At 41.1% G+C, this 15,921-nt stretch overlaps 1 protein-coding gene across 1 annotated transcript in view; it reads left to right on the top strand.

The window, feature by feature from the left end:
• JAG1 (jagged canonical Notch ligand 1) overlaps window positions 1-15,921 on the top strand; it is a 36,765-nt gene that overhangs the window by 1,532 nt on the left and 19,312 nt on the right. The window contains exons 2-3 of the mRNA XM_052784096.1: window positions 38-343; window positions 11,168-11,219. Of these exons, the coding sequence (XP_052640056.1) occupies window positions 38-343; window positions 11,168-11,219 (358 nt within the window). The remainder of the gene's footprint in view (window positions 1-37; window positions 344-11,167; window positions 11,220-15,921) is intronic.

Genomic DNA, 15,921 nt, shown 5'->3' with positions numbered 1-15,921 from the left:
TTTGTTTTCTCCTCTGGTTCTTTCTTGGGATTAACAGGTGACTTTAGCGTCAGGACAGTTCGAGTTGGAGATCTTATCCATGCAAAATGTGAATGGTGAACTGCAAAATGGAAATTGCTGTGATGGCACCCGAAACCCAGGAGATAAAAAATGCACCAGAGACGAGTGTGATACCTATTTTAAAGTTTGCCTGAAGGAGTATCAATCGCGGGTCACTGCTGGCGGTCCTTGCAGCTTTGGATCCAAATCCACTCCTGTCATTGGAGGAAATACCTTCAATTTAAAGTACAACCGGAATAATGAAAAGAACCGGATTGTTATCCCTTTCAGCTTTGCCTGGCCGGTGAGTTGCATGGCCTGCTCTGACTCTGTGTCTGTTGGACGGTGCTGTTTGAGATGGCCATAGTAAGCTGAGCTCTAACTTCTTGCGCTGGGGGAGAGGGACCAGGATTGGGGAGGGAGCAGGCGTCTTGGCAAGAGTGTCGGGAATCCGCAGCACAGAAATGAGTAAAATGTGGTGGTGTTTTTGTTTTTGTTCCCTGGGGCTCACAATGCACAGCCTGTTAAATTTGAAAGTCAGATGTGCAGTGAGGGGGATCTAAATGGGTCAGGGAAGCAAACCCAGTATCTCTGCACTTTACAGCATGAATAAGTCTCTTGAGACTTAGAAGGTCAGAAGTTCATTTTTTTTCTTCTTTTTTTTTTTTTTTCCTAACCAGTTAAGTCTTGGGCTTAAGCCAAAAGAGCAGTGGGTTAGGGGCTGTAGAGGGATCCCGTGTGAAAAGTGTGTGTCATAGCTGGCCTCCTTCCCTGGAGCATGTTTGGGAAGGCTTCCTGCTTCTCCCAAGGGGAGATCTTGCTGCACTGCTTGGTGTTGATGGGAGCTGCTGTTACTGCTCTTGTTGAACTAGTTGCCAGCTTCCCTGGGAAGCTTGCTATGTTTTGAGGTACTTGCAGCCTCTAGAAGCTAAAGACTGAGAAAAGCCTAGCCTTAGCTTATGGTGCATTTCACCTACTCCTCCCCACAGCACACCTTTTTCTGGCTACTTGCCTCTGCAGTCCATAGATTCTGTCTTCGCTCTAGTTGTGTGCAAAACTTGATGGCTCAGGGAGGTGGGGCTCTTTGCCAGGCACTTTCCCGGTGTTGTCCACTCTAACAAATACTGTTCAGCCTTGTAGAGCGGTGAGATGGAGGATGGGTGACCCCTTCATTAGCTGAAGCCTGCTTTGCTGTTGGTCATGTAAAGAAACACTTGCTTAGACTTCAGTGCTGCTTGTTTCTTCTGCTCGAGAGGGTTGAAGCTTTGAATATGGTCAGCTCTGCAGTGGAGTCCTGTACTTGCTGCACAGAAACTGAGGACCATCTTTACAAAATGGCCATCACCCAGGACAGACCCACAGATGCACGCTCCAGGGCTGTAGGGTTTTTGGACATAGAAGACTGCTGTGGCCTTGGATGGCAGGAAGTGCATTGTTTTGTGCCCAGCAGTACTGCATGCAGGCGAGCAAAAACTGAGGATGACTGGTCTGGGGGCCTCTTATGCACACACATCAGTGTGTCTTTTTGAGGTGGCTCTCTGGGACGCTATGGTGTAAAAGCTGAAAACTCCCGAATTTATGCTCCTAAAACTTATATTTAGAGATCACCTAGGAAACAAAACTGTTTTTCCCCCCCTCCCCTTCTCCAAAGGTGCTGAGCAGACAATTTCCCACTGACTGCCTTGAGATATGTTGATGCTCAGCAGTTTTGAAAATCCAGTCATCCTAACCTAGATGCCTAAGGTCATTTTTGCGAGGGGAGGAGGGCTCTTACGTGCACGCAGGGGAGGGGTGAATCTTGTTTCCTATCTTCTGTCACTATCACAGCTGGCAAGGTGGAAGCATGCGTAGACTTTCCGCTCCTTCCAAAGCTTGGCCGTTTGTAGTTAGATAAGGACTGGTTGCTGGGGGAGCCTGGACTTTTGGGGGAGAAAGCCCGCCCCAAAAGCATTCCTTCTCCAGTTGTGTAGACACCCACTTTTGTAGTCCTACAGCCAAGTGCTGCAGGCAGCCATGTGTTCTTGAAATGTCCTGTGCTGCCTCCTACCTGCCTCCTCTGTCAGTTGTGACTTCTGGAGTATTGAGGGCTGGAGAGGCACAAGGGTGAAATCAAGTCTGCATTTTTAAGGAGATGGTATTACAAAGTACAATAGCAGAGTTAACAAAAGTATTCTCTGTTAGAAGTACAAGTCCTTCCTTTCTTTCTTTCTCTTTTCTTTCTCTTTTTTTCTAACATGAAATGAGATAAAACTGTTATCAAATATGCCATCAAAGGGATAAAGGGCTTTGTAAAAATCTGAGGTATTTGAAGCTCTGCCAATGGCTGCAGCGCTTGTGTTGCAGATTTTGACTTTTTTTCAGAAAAGTCAGGTTCATCAAGGACTTTTTTTTTTTTTTTAAACTAGCCCCCTACCCTGCTCCCAGTAATTCCAGTGCCTCGAATCTGAAGATACATGTATGTATGTAAAAATGATGTGAAAACTGAATGTGTTCCTTCTAATAACCCCTTTCTTCATAGGGTTGGGAAGGGAAATCTGTATGTAGAGGGTGGGGTTTTGGGGGTGGGGACCCTGGCACAAGTTTCTTAAGCTTGCCTGCATCTTAGTAAAAGAAATGCTTCTATTGTCCTGCTGAATCTAATTGAGCACTGGAATCCTAGAGCAGCAGCAGCAAAACTCCAGTGCAGCCTTTGAAATGTGTAAAACTCGCCAACTTCAGACACTCTGGTCCCTAAGACTGGAATTTTTGGAATAAACTCTTGCATATTCCCATGCAGAAATGCACTTTTTGAGATTGTGATGATAGTCTGTTTGCAATTATCAAGCCTGCCTCCCAGCTTTAACTTCCATAGGACACAGCTTTTATGCTAGCCATTGTGACTTTCAAATGGCATTTGAACAAAAGAATATTTAATGTGGCAAAGCTCTTATTTGTACTAAAATTGTGTACACAAATCATTTTAGGCATTTTGAAAGCTCTGCAGATAAAGTAGTAAACTTAATTAGTCAAATCTGATGCTGAAATTTCAGAACTTAAAAAAACTTCTTCAGATGGGTGAATACTATTGACTTTACTAAAAGCTTGTGACCAGCATTGCATTTACCAATGTGGCTAATCATGAGAGTTGTCTTTGAATACATCCAACTGCAAATTATAGTAAAGGTAATAGGAGCTAGACCAAAATGTTAATCATATTGCACTTGAAAATTCATGCTCATCTCTGAGTATGTATTGTTTGTGTTCTACTGTCTGAGGGAGGCTTTTCTTGGATGTTCCAGCTTGAGTCGGTAACATTAAGAAGTCTTGTTGCCTTGAGTACTTTAAAAAAAAAAAAAAAATTACAAAAAAATCTCTTCCCATGTCAAGCTGCCCCCTTACGCCGCTTGTGAAAAATAGTTATATTGCATTAGAGGCCTTTATTCATCATTCAGGAGAGAAAGAAAAGAGAATGGCGTGCTTTAAATGTATTGTTAGATTTGGCTTGTAGTTGTAATGTAGATTTGAAATGTTGGAGTCTTATAACTTATGCAGTTTGCTCTTGTCAGTTTTGATATGTACCCCTGTGAGTAATCGGTGTGGAGATGGTGGGCCATAAATTAAAGTGATGGGAGGTTTGAGTAAGTTGCTAGGAAACAGGGCAGCAGACCAGCATAAAGGAACTGGAGTGCATCAGAAAGCTGCCCCTGCAGTAGCTAGCAATTCGTCAGTAAATTGAAACAATAGTGATGATGATTTAAAAAAAAAAAATACATGTAGGCTTGCTTTTTGCATTCATTTTGAGACTTCAGTGACTTTCTTGACAGGCAAGCTTGGCTTATGAAGCCATATAGAAAAGTATGGAACAAAAGAATTTCCATGTTCCACTTGTCAAAGTCTGTCTCAACAAGTTTTGTTTCATGGTAGACACATGCTCTTCTCTGACGTAAATCAAATCTCTTGCCTTTCTTAAAGAATCCAAAGTGTGATGTGTGCTACACCTTAAGGGAGCTGTGCTTGAATTAACTAAGCAAAGCTTAGCACTAAACTTTGCTTTTGTGTAAAAGATCTTTTGGGGGTTTGGCGAGACTGAGTAAGGAGGAGATCAAATTTGGCAATTCCTTTGGTATGCATAGCTCTAATTTCAAACGGCTCGTTTATCCTGAAATTATGATCTTTGTAATTATTTAATATTGGGGCCGATTGTACCAACACACCAGGAAACTACTGAGGTGGAAAAAACCTTCCAGCATCTAAATGACTTTAGCTAAAAATACAATTAAAAGAGTTTTAAACATCTTATTTCAATCTTACTAAAAAAAATAAAATAGTCGGCCTTTCCCCTTTTTAATGACAAATCTTACTGCTACTGGTTCCTGAAGATGTAGAATACGTTTTTCTGCGTATGGGTTTGTTTTTTTTCTGGCTAGGAAGAGATAGTGAAAGAGCTTTAGTGTGTTTTAAGCTTCGTGAACTTTCCCCCGGTCTTGACACAAGACATGTTAAAGTAACAGCCTTTTGAATCTGAGAGAAAAATATCACTTCATTCAACTGTTGTTGGTTTGTTTTTTTTTTTTAAAAAAACAGTAGGTCACAGTCATAAAACTAAAGCTTGTTTTTTGATTTTGATTTTCCCTCCCTCCAGTTAACTTTTTGAAAACTTGTGGAAGCAAATGCTAGATATTGTTCAAGCTTTTCTTAAAGAATGCCTGATAAGTCATCTTGGAGCATGAGTAGATCAGAAGAAATTTTTATAATAACAAAATACATATTAATCAAATCTATACTGTGTCATTTATTGTTGACTAATAATTCAAGAATAAATCTTCAGCACTGAAAGTGCAATGTATTGCCTAGGATTACTATCTAAAACAGAGCTGCAAGTATTAAGTGATATGTGAAGCATAATTAGCATCCACAAGGCTGTTTTTTCCCAGGACTGCAGAGAAGCGATCCATCCATTTGCAGGTTTTGGACTTCTTACATGTTCTTAAGAGTTATTTATGTTCCATTGAGTTCGGAACTTCATCTTCCTGGTAAATCTATTTGACTATATTACCATAATATATCTAAAAATAAATCCTCATCCTGCCTGCTCCTAGAATTTTTGTTCTTGTTATAATAAAGGCCTGCTCTAGTTTAACTTCAGTGGCAGCTGGACTGGGCCTAACATTGAAGCTTATTCCTAAACTTTCTCAGACTACATGCATCCAACACTGTCAGCTTGTTTATGCAGCTGGAAGTCTGCATGTCTGAAAATGAATTGCATAAAATTGATGCTTTATGCTTAAAATTCTAGTTAAGTCAAGGAAACTTACGACTTCATTGCGGACTGAAGGTTGGAATAGAAGTAAACTAGTTCTGAAGCTAGTAGAATTGGGCCTTAGCTAATTAAGTGAGATGATGTGCCATACAAGAGGCTTGCACTCTTACATGGCACTTGTTCCCACTTAAGTTCTGAAGTCTGATACCCTGCAGTACATGCAAAAACCTTATGCTACAGTTCTTAAAAGTATTTCTGTGTAGATAATACTAACAACAGGATTGGTTTTGAAAATTCAAACTAAACTTGACTTTGCATTTCTGCTGATGGATAGAAGTTTTAAATGTTAATTGACACAGTTCTAATAATTTTAGCTGGTAACCCATATATGCTGTAACATGGGGAAAGATGTCAAAACTAGAAGCTGTTGTGTTCATTTCTTGTTAGTCTGCGGAGCTCGTAGTTCTGTGGTCACTGTTGTGCAGCATAAGTTACACTCGTTATTCTTGTAGTATTCAGAAGAAACTGTAAAATGTGGATAGAAGTGGTTAAAGCGGTTTGTAAATAGTCAAATATGCAGAGTCCCTTACCAGCTCAACCCAGTTCTTATACACTTAGGTAAATAAGTAGAAAGACTTCTTGTTCAGGCTTGCTCTATGTGAACCTGACTGTTTTGCTTGGCTGGCTACTAGGTATTCTCTCTATTAACCTTGCCACCCTTTTGTAACTGGTGCATTTAATTATCAGTGGGATGCTTTAAACAGGTAGGGGGACTGATAAGAGCAGGTAATCTACTTGTTGGGGAAGGTTGAAAGCAACCATTGACATTTTGGCCTACCTGCTAGTCTCTGACAAGCAGGGCTCTGTGAGAAAATAACTCTGTAACTAGATAAGGTGCTGATTAAAATGCTGTTGTTGTATGAAGCACCCTGGTAGCTGAGATCACTTAAAATCATTAGTTTAAAAAGAAAGTAAAAAGTAAAAAAAAAAAAAAAAAGTTTCTCTCTCTCTCTCACACTTTTTTTTTTTTTTTTTTTTAAAAGGAGGGGAAGAGTGAGGACCCCAAGTCTTCCCCCTCTCTCTACTCCAGTACATTGTTTGGTTAATGCATGCTAGTTTCATGATCGGAATACATTGTAGTCCGGCCACCCAGACAGAGGTATTGACTGCTAATATTAACCAAGAACAATAGTGTGGCCATACTGACTGCAGTGAGGATTATAGAACATAATGGGGCCTATCCAAAAATAATGCTAATACAGGACAAGCAACAGGAAGCAGCAGTAGACTCAGCATTACTCGGCTCCCAGACAAACCATGGACTTACTTCACACAATGGCAACTTCAGCACATTATGTATTCACAGGATACTCATTATTCCAGCAGGCTTGCCAGATCAGAAATCAGCCTGGTTTACTGGATGCTTAAGCGTATGCATAGTTTGGATAGCGGTACTTTTGTGTCCATCATTTGGCAGGAGGGTGGCAGTTGTATCGCAGAGAAGGTCTTGACTTCGGTTACTGGCTTGGCTTGTGCCAAGGCAGAATGGGGGGAAAAGTCTCTCCTGGAAGCTGCTAATATAGTTAAATTTGTTTTGATGTCTCCTTTATGTGGCAATGAAGTGTTTACTGGCACTAACAGCAGTGAAGGAACTACTCAAAATGAAGACAAAAGGAACAGAGTGCTTTGTTTTCGTGTGGGCATATTCTGATGGGGCTCTTGGCTGGACTACCTGCTTGAGGTTCAGCCTAGCTCTTGGCCATGGACTCTGAGGTGTGAGATTGTTACAGCTTAGCCTTTGTGTATATACGCAGGGTTGAGAGAGTAACAGCTTTACAGAGTGTTGCCTTATCCTTATGTAGGCTGGCCCAAAGAAGAGCTTCCTGATGATCTTGCATTCAACAAAGGGTTAAGAGGGTTATGTTGTCTATTGTCAGAGTTGACTGGCTGTCCATGGCATGACGTTGTGGCTCATCTATATAGCGTCATCGTGACTTGTCACATGGCAACAGGGGTACCCAAGTGAGAGTCTTGCTGACATTCAGAGGAAGTGGTTTTGTGACTAGCCTTAACTCTGCTCAGAGACACCCTCCTCCCTGGCCCTTGGGCACTTTGAAATATGCCTCAGTTTCCCTCTTCCCTATCTCACCTCCTTCTAGCTGAAGGAAGGAGGGATTGCCAGTGCTCTTGGCAATTTGCTGTGGCCTGCTGTGACAGCGTGCCAGTCTCCTTGCCGTCTTCCCTACGACGCAGGCAGGGTGCGGGCACCGTTCTCAAACTGGTCTTCACAGCTGTGCATGGCTGGCAGAGCATGAGGAGAACATTGCTGGGCTTAACCTGCTCTCCTTGTTTGGCAGAGGAGGAGCAGGCGCAGCACTCAGAATGCAAACTTCGCACTGCATTTGTCTAGTCATGGTTTCATATGCTCAGCAAAGCTCTTGCATGGTTTAACCACAAGGATAGGAGGGAAAGAAGTTTGACGAGTTGCAACCTCTTTCAAAAAGGAGGCAGTCCTTTCACTAATGAGGCTGATGTTTTAATCTTGCTCTGTCCTACTGACTTGCAGAATGCCTTTAGAAGCTAAAGTATAAAACCACCTCTTTTGTGTGGATGTCTGGCTGAAGGGAGGGGAGAAGGTAATCAAGCCGAGAGCTTTGAACACCTTCTGGTTACCTGGAGCTGCTAGTATTTCATTTAAATAACCAGAAAAGAAGTTTCATTGCCCTTTCAGACCCTTAAAAGGGACGGTTTCTGATGGATTTCAGGGTCTTAATACAACTCAAGAAAGACTATTATCAATGGATCAAGACTAAATTGTGGTGTCTTGTCATTGAGGAGAATAGCTCTTGCACATTGGTGCTTTCTTTGTTTTCTGGAGTGTGAACTTAACCATTTCCATCCTCTCATAGCTCAACTCGTAGGAGTTTTGCTTAAATTTGACCATGCTGCCTTTCAGTCCTCTGGGCTGATCAGACTGTGGATGTTCTGCAAGTGTGCCGGCTTGCTGTTTCTTTCAAGCTGCCTTTCCTCTAGAGCCAGAATCCCTGCCTTCTGGTCAAGCTCAGGTTTACAGTGGCTAATTGGGTGTGACTCCAGAAAGTTCACTGCTGCCTTGTTGCCTAGGTCATTTCTTTGATGGAATAAGGTGCATGATGTGGAATTCTTGTGTCTGGATATATATATATTTATTCAAAGATGGGCAGAGGTCATCTATGGGCATGGGAAAACTTAAACCTCCACGCTGTAAGTAGTCATTCCTGAGATATCTGAATTGTTGATCTATAGAGTGGGGATGATATGCACTTTTAAAAAATCTCAACAGTGCAGTCTTTGCACAAAATTGGGGGGTTTTGGGGGGGTCGGGGGGGGAAATTGGCTAGAGGTATGCAATAGTTGGATTGTTGAGGGGGGTGTGCTACTGTTGTTGTGGGACTGTGGGTGTCTGTGTGCCTTTTGTTCAGAAGTGTCCCATCTTGAACACGAAGTCTTGTCCTCTCTGCCTCATGCTGAGAGGGACAGAGCCAGGAGATTAAGCTGCCATTCTTTGTATCGTCCCTTTTCAGGACAGGGATTCTTTGTTTAAAATATTCAGATGAGGTAAGAGGAGGCACATAGAAACAAGGGAATTGCTAGGGTAGGTCTATTTCCCCCTGCATTTTGTTTCCATCCAGTTAAGCAGAAGTGTCTAAACAAACTCCTGTGTGGTGTTGGAAAGTGGTCACACAAGTATCTAGCAACAGTAGCACTTAAAGCTAGGATTCAGCCTTTCCTTTCCTTAAGGGCTAGGTGTGTTGGTAAACAGTCCTGAGAACCAACTGGGAACTGTTGCTATGGGTTTAGACAAAATAATCTTCCAAAACAATTATGCAAGGCTGAAAGGAAAACATCCTTAACTTTATTGGAAGTAGTGCTAGTTGCCATAATTCATTCTCTATATCATAATATTTTTTTCAAGCTTGCAGTAACATGTTGTGCTTGTGCTTCTCAATGTTGGTAATTAAACCAGTGAGGAAGCACCCAAGATAATGCAATCTGTATCTGTAATATGGCTCAGGAGTTCTATTCTGGTTTTGTTTGTTTGTTTTACCTCTGACTTGTGTAAGGACTTCTTAAATCTGCTTTAAATAGTGTTAAATGATCATGTTGTGGTTTATTTTATTTTCAGAGTGTCTTTTGTGTTGACAGACTTGGTCTAGAATAGTAACAAATAAGATGTAACTTTCATGAAATGTTAACCAAAAATGGTTTGGGCCAGTGGAGCCTCTGCATAGAAGTTTGGGCCCATGTCTTGGCTTGCCCAGCTTTGCTTACTTTTGGAAGCATTTTCCCACAGTTATCAGTGAATGAAATGGAATCTTAGTCTGCTTTGAATATGAAACATATTTAGGCTATATTGCAAGCTGGTGTCCATCACAAACTAGGTTTTCATTCAGAGGCTGCATGCTGTGTCCAGTCGTGAGAAAGCAGTCTGCTTCAACTCTTTTTTTTTTTTTTTTTTAATCTCTCCTCCTAAGGAATTTGAGGTCTGCCTTACTCTTGCACCTTGTAGCAGCTTACTCTCAGAACTGTATTTTGGTTTCTGTTACAGAAAAGGTGTTAAGCACTGCAGACCACAAATGAGCAGACTGTGACTGAGCGCAGATACTATTAAGAAATAAACCTTACGATACACCGCTTCTATGGCAAAGCATGAAAACCCTTCATGGAGAGTTTTTATTTGTTCTATTATTGTTCTGTTCACCAGAAAGATGTTATATTTATTACCTCATTTATAGTTGTTGTTGTTATACTTTTTATTTTTCAAGTCATGTTTTTTCTTATTTTTCCTCAGCTTTTTTGTGGGATGGGGGGGTGGTGTTCTGTTTTTGAATCATTCTGTAAGTTTGGATATGGCTGGCCGAATGGCAATTTTGAAAGATACAGCCTGGATAATAATATCTCAGAGTAGAGCTGGGGGAGGGAAAGATGTTTTAATGGCTCTTGTTCTCAAGTTAGAATTGAAGATAAAGGTGGCTTAGATGTAATGGCTGGCGTCTTTCCAACCCATGGAGTCACTTCAGTTAGTTTATGCTTATGATTATTATTACTGGAGTGCTAAAGAGCTCATTGGCAGATTAGTGCGTCTGTAAATGTGACACGGGGTGGATAGTGCATCTTCCCTTTCCCTGCTCTTCCAAATAGTCTGATCTTAGCCTTTGTTTTACAGTGCTTCTCTCTCACCCCACCCCCTTCCCATGTCCATCAGTTCTTCCCTCAGTTACCTGATACTTGTGGGAGCTGCAATGGCCCTCATGCAGACAAAGCTTTCAAAGGGGGTGCTGAAAAGCAAAGTCCCTAGAGATTGCGCTGTCAAGGCAGAGCACAGTAATCTTAGCAACACTTCTTGCTTTCAGGATGGTTGGGGGAAGGGACACCAAGACTACTCTTCTGTAACTAGAATTCTTTTGAAGCAGTTGTAGAGGGTGGGGATTTGGTTTGGTTTTCTTGGGTTTTTTTGATGCTGCTAAGCTAGCCCAGTGTTTTCTGTCTTCCATATGCAATTCTTCCACCCATGCTTTATTGTGGCTACAGCATAGTGTCAAAGGCTGTACTTCCTGGTTAAGTACATAAGATGCATTAATGATGACAAAGATGAGCTATCCAAGGTGAAAGGTCTTCTAAGTCAGACTGGATAAGGTAGCTTATGGGGTTTCAAGAAGATCATGTTTGTCTCAAGTATAATCTATTACCTATTTACGATTTCAAGTACTCCGTTTTAGGGCAGAGATCAGGATTTTTCTTTTTAATTAAGATTGGGGGGGGTGGTTTGGTTTTGGTTTTGTGGGTTTTTTTTTTTTTTTTCCTTAGTCATGTGTGGCTTTGAAACTAACTCTCATTTCTTTTTTGCAGAGATCCTACACATTGCTTGTTGAGGCATGGGATTACAATGATAACTCTACTAGTAAGTATTCATTCTGCTGGTTTGTTTACTTTGGACACCTTGATTTCCTGTCCATTTAAAGGTTTTTGGTAGTCTAATGAACTTTCTGTGAAGTAGAGCATGAGGAGAGGGAGAAACTCTCCCCCAGACAATTTGGAGTAACTACTCCAGGCTCTGCAGCAGCCTGTCTCCCTCACATTGCCTGTAGAGGGTGAGTAGCTCGCTTACCTAGGCACCAATGGTGTGATGCCTAAAAATAGATGTTATTAATTCCCTCTTTCTCCTTAGGGAGAATAAAAGCCAAGGAGTTTTTTCAGGGTTTTTTTTGTTTGGATTTTTTTTTTTTTAAATTAGGACTGATATTCAGAAGCCTAAGTCTTGTCGACTTGGGACCTCTCTATAAACTATGTACTTCTCAAAACTGAACATGCCGCTTTAAAAAAGAAAAAAATTAAAAAAAAAAATCTCCATAAGACTTGGTATAGATATCTATCTAATGACTGTAGATGAGAAACAGGAGTGACTACCAGCTCTTCCTTGGGAGCTGGATGTCTAGGGATTTATATTCAGGGGTTGAAAAATATTTACCAGAGACATCTGGTGGAGCTGGCTGGAAATCAAGGGTGGGAATCTTTTGCCTGGAATGTCTTTGGTTGGCTTCAAACTTTCTGCTAAGCTTTTCCTGTTGGCTAGAGGAAGCTTTATAGAGTCTCTTGGCATGTGAGCTGTTCTGCTTATTGCCTACTGTTACTGAAGTAGGTGGGCAAAATTAGCTTTATTTTCAATCTAAGGCTTTAATAGTGTGTGGTAAAAGCTGCAGGAGAAAGTATGAATCTGAACTCATACACCTTTTGTTAACACAACAAGACTTTTCCGTCAACAAGGAAGCAGCAGCACTGTGGCCCATCTTACACAAATCTTGCAACAGCTGCTTGTAGTCCACTTTGGAATGCCAGGTGACAGCCGCACAGTAATGGAATGGACTTCATGCTTCACGAAAGAAGGGCCTTGTAGAAATGCGCACAGTGCTGTGGTTTTATGTTTAAAATGGTGAAGAGTACACTGCTTGGGAATGGCCTTTGAGTCTGGGAACCTTTCTGCACAGATCTGCTCTTTAGTTCTTTTTTTTTAATATACATGGGATGTCCTATTAGTTCTTAGTTCCAGAAAAGAAGTTGTCCATTGCAGATGATTGGTGTTGCCTGTTAGTGATAGCCACGGTTTGCTTTACAACAAGCAACGTTTCAACACTGTTGCAGTACCTGTGATTTCAGGCCCTACCCCAGCAGAGTCATGGAGCGGTGGCGGGGAGACTTCTTGGCTCTTGACTATGAAGTGTTTTATGGAGGAGTAAAAAATAGATTGCTGCAGCAGCGGAGTTGTATTAAAAATGGAAGATGCATGAATTTGAAATGAAGGTCTTGTTTACAGTAGGATCTGAGAGTTTTTTCAGACTGGGTCTCTGCCACTTTTACTATTATTAGAGCTCATCTTTTTTCATGAAACAACTGCATTTCCAAAGCTACACAACGAACCTTTTCTTTGCTTTCATGTTCTGGAAGTACAGTTGTCTTCAAACAAAATTGCCTCATTTCTCAGCAGTGCATTTGACCAAGTGCAGACATGTTCTTACATATGTTCCTGATTTGCATTCCTGCTCTAGCTTTGCTGTCACATATCCATCTGTAGGTCACTTCAGTCACTGTACTGCACAAAGCTTTTCCTTTGTACTGCATTGCTTTACTTAGAGTCAGCTTTCCCATAGCTGAAGAATAAGTCTTGAAGAACTAGTTAAGGAAATCATTAGAACTAAATAATTGTCATCATATAATGTGATGAGTATTTTTTTTTTTGATGTCCAGGATTTTCTTTTACCCTAATTACTACTGAATTGTAAGGACTCTGTGAAAGCTCTCAAAAAAAAAAAAAAAAAAAAAAAAAAGGAAAAGTGGGTTTAGTAGGCTTTGTGTAACTTTTCAATAGCTCTAGCATCCTCTGATGAATGCAGTTGTTGGGAGATCCTAGAGTGGATGCTTCCTTCCCCCCTCTACATTCCATTCCTCCTACATTCCCTTTACCACATACTCTCTCTTGTCTCACTTCCAAGAGTAGCTTGCAGTTAAATTCTGGCCCTGTTGAAGTTGATGAGAATAGTGCTTTGTTGGAGCCAAGATTCAGCTTTAATGGTTTTCTTACTCTGGTTCTTGTCTAGATGCCATCTTGCTACTGTCGCTTCATATATAAAGCTAATGGAGCTGACATTGCATCTCAAACGATGTCAAAGAGCTATTGTAAATTACTGGTATCAGTTGCATGCAAATTCCAGTCGGGCATAAGGTAAACCAAGCCATAGCTGGAAGTTGTCTGAAACAAAGACTTTCAAAAATAACTGTGGTGTCCTTGGCCACCCAAACTGCTTAGAGGAGTCTGGGCTTTTTTTGTTGTTGTTTGCTTCCTGATGCTGCATAGTTAAAATTTCCAGAAACGGGAGCACTGAGAAGCAAAGGTGGGTAGTCGCAATAGCTAGTTTCTCTGTGCCTAAAACCTTTGATACAGTTGCCCACTGAATAAAAAGACAGATTAATAGCTTTGAAGTGTAGCCACAAAAAGTGAATGAAAGTAACAAACTCTCTGACAGCCAAGTGCAGAGTGGAAGCTAAAGATGTACAGAAAACCTCTCTCTTCCACTTCATCAATTGCTAATTGGTTAATGTTTCCTCTAACCTTTCTATCAAAGCATGGGATTCTGAGTCAGATGATGTCAGGGGAATTAGGAAGACCGCTTTCTCTCAAGCCTAGCTGACTGCTGCTTTTTATTTACTTAACCAGTCTGCTGCTTTGGGATTGCTTACTATGAAACTTAAAACATTGTTTGTGCGGGCTAAGAATGGAAGAGTTGTTGCAATGCCTTCCTGAAGTCTGGGTCAGCACACTTGTGTAAGTGCGTACTGACAGGTGGGAATAGGGAAGGGTGGAGAAATTTTTGTACAAGAAAGAACATGCTAATACTTCATTGTGAAAACTGTGGGTGATGGCTAATGGAAAGGGATCTTAAGTCTGTGAGACCTTACTTGAATTTAAATGTATGGTGGTAGCTTTATAATGTGTATCAAATGAAAGGCATTTTAGCCATGATCCAAAGTGAAATTGCAGCTGGTTTTCATCTGGGCCCTTAAAAAAATAAAGTCCAGTGGACTAATAAGGATGTTTCCATTTGAGTTCAGCCTGTGGTTAAGGGCTCAAAAGAGCCAGTGGCTGGAGTGAGATGTCGTAGACATACAGCAAGGACATGCTTCCTAATGAGCTGGAAGATAGGGGAAGAATGATAGAGCAGAGGCAAGAGGAAGGATCTCTTTTCCAAGGTGACTGTTTTTCTGGTGCCAAGGACTGAAATAGCTGTCAGTGGTATGTGCCCAATGGGGAATGGGAAAAGACTGGAAAAGCAAGAGTTTGGGGCGGGGAAGTTGGTGGTGGTGGGTGGTTTGCAAAACTAAATTGAGTGTCATTCCCCTTTTCTTTTGCCACTTACAGGAGAAAAGGATAGAGTTGTTTTACTTGCAAGAAACAGGATGTCTTTATGCACAGACTCGGTATTTGGGGAAATGCATTTGCTTTCCAACTGTGCTGTAGATCCGGGTGTAATCTTGGCAAGTGCAGAAAGCCATCTCCAGCATGCATGAGTGGAACTATAATCGCTTGACTAGCCCCATTCAAGGCAAATAGATATGCATCTGCTTAAGTACCTCTTAGAATTAGTCAGTAATCTTGTTGATGAGATCTAAGAGCCTTACACCTGCACAGTACAGGGCATGATATTGCCCTGGATATACCAGTATGGAAAAGTCCTTAGGCATCTACATTACCTGTGGGATTTAAATTAATAAAGGCCTGCATGCATTTGAAAGTCTTAGACATAGATGTGGGTTTGGGGTCTTAGTGCCAATGAATAATAAAAACTGATTTAAATGGAAAGTATTATAGAACCAGAAATACCAGAAGGTTAATAAGAAGTTGTTGCCCTTAATTTCACACTGTAAACATTTAATGAATGCTGTAGTCTCAAGTCAAGAATACCCCCAAAAACGGGTAAATGCTTACAATGTGTGTGTATTGACACTTTTCTGTGGTTGTGCAGCAAGTGCTTTGTCTTAACTTTATTCAAAACTGTAGACAAGCAGGCAGGATCTAGTGGTGAATTGATAATGGGTATCTGAAGCTTGAGAAGCCTGTTTGAAAGTTCTTTTTGAAAGCTACAAATCAAAGGTCCTTAGCAATACCTTTAAAAGTATTTGAGATGAAAAACTGCCCATGTGTCATCTTAAGCTTGATGTAGCTACTTCATTAGTCTTCAATTCTGCTTTATATAAAATCCCCAAACTTTCTTTTGTAATTGTTGGAAGAACAAGCTGAACATAAGTACATTTTAATTCTTAACACTTGAATGTGCCAGTACTTCACGCGCTGCTTTCTAACAGATCATTGGCAAACTGCCCTTCTACCTAAAATTCTTCTGTTGCTGGATTATGCTCCCATATCCAGAACAGTGTAGCCTGGTACTTATTTTTGGTTTCGTTCTATGTCTGCAAAGATATTTTGGCTGTTTTATGATAAACTTTCACTCGGCAGTCAAGTGCTTGCTAGCAGCAGGTTGTAAGGCAGCGTCAGATCATTTAAGTCACAAGACCTGGACTACAAAGTGAAATACCACAGATATATATGATGT

The sequence above is a fragment of the Harpia harpyja genome, chromosome 4, assembly GCF_026419915.1.
Source record: "Harpia harpyja isolate bHarHar1 chromosome 4, bHarHar1 primary haplotype, whole genome shotgun sequence".
In the NCBI taxonomy this organism is placed as follows: Eukaryota; Metazoa; Chordata; class Aves; order Accipitriformes; family Accipitridae; genus Harpia; species Harpia harpyja.
Note: the sequence above shows the minus strand (reverse complement) of the source record. Positions and strands in the feature narration are given on the sequence as shown.